The 6301-nt window shown below is 60.8% G+C and overlaps 1 protein-coding gene across 7 annotated transcripts in view; it reads right to left on the bottom strand.

Moving 5' to 3' along the window:
* Nucleotides 1-3523: 3523 nt before the first annotated feature.
* Nucleotides 3524-6301, bottom strand: part of EIPR1 (EARP complex and GARP complex interacting protein 1) — a 123389-nt gene continuing 120611 nt past the window's right edge. For all 7 annotated transcript variants that reach the window (XM_080812945.1, XM_080812948.1, XM_080812950.1 and 4 more), the window contains 2 exons: nucleotides 6132-6299; nucleotides 3524-4062 (listed from right to left, as the gene is read on the bottom strand). In XM_080812945.1, coding sequence (XP_080669071.1) covers nucleotides 3888-4062; nucleotides 6132-6299 — 343 coding nt within the window. In that variant the 3' untranslated portion in view covers nucleotides 3524-3887. The remainder of the gene's footprint in view (nucleotides 4063-6131; nucleotides 6300-6301) is intronic.

The raw sequence follows: 6301 nt of genomic DNA, 5'->3' as shown, positions 1-6301 counted from the left end.
TCTCCTAAACCCTTGCTTCCCTTGGCTTCCAGAACACCCCCTGCAGCGGGTCCCTCGTGCCTCCCCCTGTGCTCCTCCTCTCTCCCCACCAGGCCCCTGCCTCCACGGCTTCCTGCCAGGGCTCAGCCCCCATCTTCCCAGCACTGACTCCACGGTGGTCAGCCCAGGGTGGCCCGCACCACCTTGGCGATGACAATAGACGCCTCTCCCCACGCACCCAGCCCAGACCCCTCCCCGGAGCTCAGCTCAAATATCCAAACACTACTTGATGTGGCTGCTGGGCTCACGGGCATGTCAAACTCGCAGCCCAAACCCAGCTGCTCGCCTCCCTCACCCCCCACCCTGCAACCGCCCTAGTCGCTCTGACCTAACCTGGCCCTCGCCGGGTCCTTGCCTTGCCCCATACCTACTTCTAATCTGTCTACACATTCCACGGCCCCACCTGACCCAGCCCGAAACCAAGCACCTCCGGCCTCTCGGCCGCCCACCGACCCCTCGATGGCACCTCGACTGGAACCTCCTGCGTCCCCGCGCCACGCCTGCAACAAGCTGCCCAGGGGCCTCGCAATCACGAGTCCCAGGAGCTGCGGCACCTGGGACGGCCGAGGCGGCTCCGCTGGGCCTCTCAGGGGCTGGCTCCCTACGGGCCGCAGGGAGAGGCCGGCACAGACAACCGACGTGGCCATGAGCCTTTTTCTTCATTCCTCCCCCAGCACCCCTGCTGGACGCATGTGGGCCTTCCGGTTCTGGCTGAAGAACCTCCACAGAGTGGAGACTTTCCTGCCATTTTAGGGAAACGAAGGCTTGTTTCCTCGTACCCCACCCCCCACAGGCGATTTTGCGTGGGCACCAAGGATAGCGGCAGCCACAGGGGCTCACAGCAGCCGACACTGGGGAAGGGGCCCTTCACCTCTGACGGCCCAGAGGGAGGGTCCCCCGCAGGGGCACTCGCTACAGCCGTGGCCTCCCGCCACGGGCCCGGAGCAGTGCCACCGAGCAGGGGCAGCAGAGCCCGTCTGACGGCCGGGGTGCTGGGGCGGGGAGCACAGTGGCCGGGCAGCACCGGGAAGGAGTCAGGTGAAAGCATCCATCAGGCGGTTCTGGAACCTCCCGGTGACAGACACTGAGACCGGTGCCACTGGATAGTCCAGAAATCACCCCGCACGCGTGGGGCAGGCAGATGTCGGACACAGAAGCAAAGCAAGTCAGTGCGGACGGTTCCTAACACAGGGCCCGGAAGACTCGGAGAGCGCCGTGCGACAAAGTCTCGCAAGCAGAACCTCACGCCTTATTGAAAAGATTCAGATCCAAACATAAAATCTAAAACTAGGAAGCTTTCAGAAGAAAATGAAGGGTGAGCTGGACCTCAACAAAACCTGAAACCTGGGCTCTCGGGAGACACGTGAAGGGAGGGGGAAGATAAAAGCCAGCAGGAGGCGTCCGCCCGCCACGTGCCCGACAAAGGACTCACACTTGGAGCACAGGAGAGCTCACAGTCACTAGTCCTTAAATACACAATAATAAATGGTCAATTTAACTTAAAAAAAAAAAAAAGTGGGCTGGGGCACATCCAACTCTCGATATTGGCCCAGGTCATGACCTCGGGGTTGTAAGAGCCAGTCCGCGGGTCGGGCTGTGCTCGGCGTGGAGCCTGCTTTGGATTCTTTTTCCCTCCCCCTCTAAAATAAACAAACAAAATCTTAAAAAAAAAAAAAAAAGATTCTCTCTTCCTCCTTCTGCTCGTGCACTCTCTCTCCCTCTCTAAAAAAGAAAAAAAAGAAAAGAGCTTCAGCAAAGAAGACACGCAGACGGACGGTAAGTACGCACACAATCGCTCCTCAGCCTCGGCTGTGGCAGGAGCGCAAATGAGCCCTGCCACCCTCCGCTGCCACACACCTGCGGGAGGCCGAGGGTGCAGGGGTCCGTGTGGTGGAGAGAAGAAGTAGCTCAGGGGAAGTGCCCGCACTCCCCAGCCCAGCAGCACACTTCCAAGTGGACACAAAGGTAGGTGTCGGCACGCTTTCTTTGTGAAAGGTCAGAGGGTAGACATTCTCGGCTTTGGGGGCCGCACAGTCCCTGCTGCAGCTGCTGAGCTCTGTCACTGCGCGAAGCCCCTGGGACCACACACAAATGAACAGGGGGCCGTGTGCCAATAAAACTTTATTGACAAAAGCAGGTGGTGGCAGGGATCTGGCCTGCAGGTATAGTATGCAAAGGCCTGCCTGGGAAAATGAAAACTGATGTTTACACAAACACCTAGACGCCAAGATTCACAGCAGCCCCATTCGCGACCACCTGGAACTGGAAACAACATGCGAGGCGCCTGGAAGAATCGACAGGTACCGCGCTGAGTGAGAGTGCCACCACCTCAGTCATTTGCACAGGACACCTCTGAGACACTGACTGAGTGACGGCAGCGGATCGGCACTGCCAGGGGCTGGGCTGTGGGAGGGGAGGCTACCAAGGAGCAGCAGGGGTTTGGGGGTAAGGATCTGTTCCGTACGCAGACTGGGAATCTCTGCATGTGTTAAACTCTGACTGTCACCAAAGCAACAAACAGTAACAAAAGCAGACGCAAAGCTTCCACCGCGGTCCTAGGCCACCAGTCCGTGCCTCTGCTCTGGGGTTTCTGTCCTCAGGTCCTGGGCCTCCTGCCATCTTCTCCTGCCACTTGTCTTACCACTCTCCTTACGCTCCTGGTCAGGCCAGGCCCACTGCACCCCAGGGCCTTTGCATACACTCTCCCTTTGCCACAGTTCTCCCAAACAGTCAGCCACTGAGGCCCTTCACTCAGAATCAGATGCCTCCCACAACCTGCTCCTGCTTCCCACAGCACTTCCTCAGCCCTGCTCTGTACTTCCCTGGCATCTGGTCCACGTGTCCGCCTCCAGCAGAACAGATACACAAGCAGCTGGCTAACAGGGGTTTCCCGGCGGCAGTCTACACTGCCAGGTGCGCCCTGACCTGGGCCTTACTCTCTGCCATGCCCGTGGCACCTAGCACAGTGCCTGGCCCATGGGAGGCATGCAGGAAGTTCTCAACAAATATCTTCCCCCCATCCCAGGCCCCATCTGTCCTCCCCGCCAGGCCCTACCTGTCCTCCCTCCCCCGGGCCCAGAGGAGGGCCAGGCAAAAGTCCACGTCCTCTGTGTTTGGGACCACCAAGGAGCAGGGGTCAGTACCACGACGTGGGATTTCACAAGTAAGAGTGTGCTTGCGGACCAAGGGCAGGCGTGCGGCTTCGGGGACGAGGAGTTGTATCTCCAGCGCTGTAGGCATAATGCGAGCAGGACCCAGTATGGACCAGCACGCAGGAACACGTGCCCGAGGCTGACATGACACCTGTTCTTGGTCACGGTCAGAGCCCCCCAGGCCAGTCGCCCAGACGCCGTGGTCCGCGCACAGACAGGTCCGGCCCAGAAGGCAGGAGTGCAGCAGCCCCTCTAGGCACGGGCCTCCTTTCTGAGCAGGGACAGAGACAAGGCCGTATGGGGCAGAGTTCTTGAAAGAATGAGCCAGGAGCCCGTGTAGCATGGCCTTGTTTATTTTATTTTATTCTTAATCTCAAGAAAGAGGAGTTAAAACTATGGAAACAGATTTTTTTTTTAGTGAAACTCCCAACACCCTGAAAGAGCCCAGAGAGAGCAAAGAGTGACCGGGCCGCCTGCACCCGCGACAGGACGGCTCCCGCCCAGTGAGGACGGTGTCCTGTCAGCGAGGGGAAACTTCGGGTGGGGTCGCTGCCGTCAGCAGAAGCTCCCTCGTTCCTTATAGAGGCTCGTGGGAGAGGCCGGCAACGCCGGTTCTCCCAGATGCAGAGCGACCCGGGAAACTGTCCCCAAAGACTGGCGCGCCCTCGCGGACTGCCAGCGGAGGGTCGGGCGGCACTAGAGCAGTATGTGATACTTCAGCGCCCGGGGCACCCTGTTGATGACGAGCCTCCCGTCATAACTCAGGGAGGCGAAGAGCCAGGGGTCAGCAGAGGACCAGTCCACGGCGTACACGCTGTCCTCGTGCTCCTCGTAGGTCGCGATGACGCTGTCCTGTGGGGGCTCCTGGCTCCTACAAGGCACCAGAGACACGCGTGAGCCGGGCGGCAGGGCGTCCTGCCCAGGGCCGGGGCCTTGCTCCCCTCATCCGTGGGACGGGAAGACTGATGGCAGCTGGCGCTGGGCCGCAGACACCCTCATGAGGCTGTGAGGAACCGGGAGAGCCACCCTGCCACCTCCTGACACCTTGTTCTCTCTGGCTGCAGTAGAGCAGGGGCCCGCGAGTCTGCCGGGGCCCCGAGGTTCCGGGGGACAGTGACCACAAACACCCACGAGGGCTGAGTAAAGGGTGATGAGAAGCCGAAAGGACCCTGAGGACAGCCAGCGCGGCCCCGCCCTGCTCAGGGATACGGAGCTGGCCCAGGGCACGCAGCCTCCCCCGGCTGGGCAGGAAGGGGTCCCTGGTCCTGGTCTCAGACTTCGCGGCACCATGCGCCAGGGCTCCCATGACACCTCCCTGCAAATCAGAGCGACTGCTCTCCTTCTCCAGGGACCCTGACCCGATGGTGCCAAGTGACACTGCGTGAGCCGGGAGCACACACACGTTCCTGCGGACTCAGGACGTCACGTCGTCCGCTCTAAGTGGCCACACCCAGAACACGCCCCAAGGCCACTGGCTCCCCGTGTCCTTTTCTTCCCATTTCTACTCCATACTCCTGGACTCTACCCAACGAGACAGCCGCCCTCTGGGTCCCACCCCGGCCTCTAGTGCCGTGTCCATCTACCCCCTCCCACCAGGCGGACCTGCCGTGCGCACTGGGGTTGGGTTACAGACGCCGCCTGAAAATTCTCTTGGGGACTCTGGTCTCCTGAGTTTAGTAAGTCACGTGGACAGGCCAAAGGAGCAGGACGGTGGCGACACCCACGCTGATGTCGCTGCCTCCACCAGCCTTCCCGCCCTGTGAACCACACAGGGGCCTGCTGTTCCCCCGCAAGGCTGCGCACAGAGAAGCTGGAGAAGAGGTCGGGAAATCATGGCCCCAAAACCATGGCGACCGTGTTTCTAACTGTGCATCCGCGTGCTTGGAACAGAAAACAGCTGTGAAAAGGCCCCAATACCAAGATCTCTTCTCAGACATGAAGTTGGGCCAAGCTCCCGTAGATGGAGGGAGAATTCGGACCACAGAACAGTAAAGAACCTCGAGCAGGGCAAGCCCTGCGGTGCGGTCGGGCTCGGCTGATAAACTCAACTGGGGCTTAATCCAGACCTTCCTGCCCTGGATCCAGGAGCCGTGAGCCTCTGCACGCGGCTCCCCTCACGAGAAAGAATGTACTCGAAACACAAGGGCTGTCCTGTTTTAAAGTCCACGCCACCGACCGAAGACACGGGCTCTCCGGCTTCTTCCTCTGCGCACAGAAGCCGCGGCCGTGCTCTGCTCATAGCCCGAGGCTCCGATGCGAGCCCTGGACCGGGGTGCCCCTGCTCTGCGCCAAACAGAAGTGGGACCCACACGAGTCCCGGGTCCCCAGGAGCCCCACTCTTCCCGGGGGCGTGAGCCCTGGTTTGCAGAGTCAGCCCCTAAACAGATGCAATTAGGGATGGAGAGTTCGCGACCAAGAGGCACGACAGCTGAGAGGTTTCCCACGTTCCCTCCGGAGCCTCAGGGTGAAAAGTGCCAGGGAATGCCCACATTTGGGGCTGAGGGTGCTGGCCTGGAGTCTGCACCCCGCCACAGTGAGGGCCACCGACTGGACACACAGCTCTCATCCCAGCCGGAGGCGAGGACACCGGTGACCGCCTGTGGCTCACAGAGGCTCACAGGTTCTCATTACTGTCTGAGCACACGTTGGAAGACAAGTGATGGCCTTTACAATCCCCTGTACGGGGCTCGAGAAGGGAATGGACAGACATCGACCAGGTTCGTGTTTCAGAACCCACACAAGATGGCGTGAGCTAACCCACCCCCACCCCCACGCCCCTGTGGCCGCGACCAACATCCTCCAGAACCGGGAGCCCCGGGTTGGCAGTGGAGGAGGCCGCCCGGACCACACGCGCAGACGCTCCTGACAGGAGCCGCCTCAACCGCGAAGGGGTCTGGGAGAAGGGAGCCCCGCGCCACCACTGAGAGCAAGCGCCCTTACTTCTCCTCTGGACGGCGCTCCTCCTGGTCGCTCAGGTCATCGTCGTCCACCAGGTGGCCGAAGGGCTCGGAGGAGATGGACACCATGTTGGACAGGATGACCCTGCTGTCGCTGCTGCCCGTGAGGACAAGCTGGTCGTGTGAGTGGTTGTAGCGGACGTTCCACACCCT

Source organism: Martes martes (assembly GCF_963455335.1).
Source record: "Martes martes genome assembly, chromosome: 9".
NCBI classification, from domain to species: domain Eukaryota; kingdom Metazoa; phylum Chordata; class Mammalia; order Carnivora; family Mustelidae; genus Martes; species Martes martes.
The sequence above is the reverse complement of the archived record's forward strand: the minus strand, read 5'-3'. Positions and strand labels throughout refer to the sequence as shown.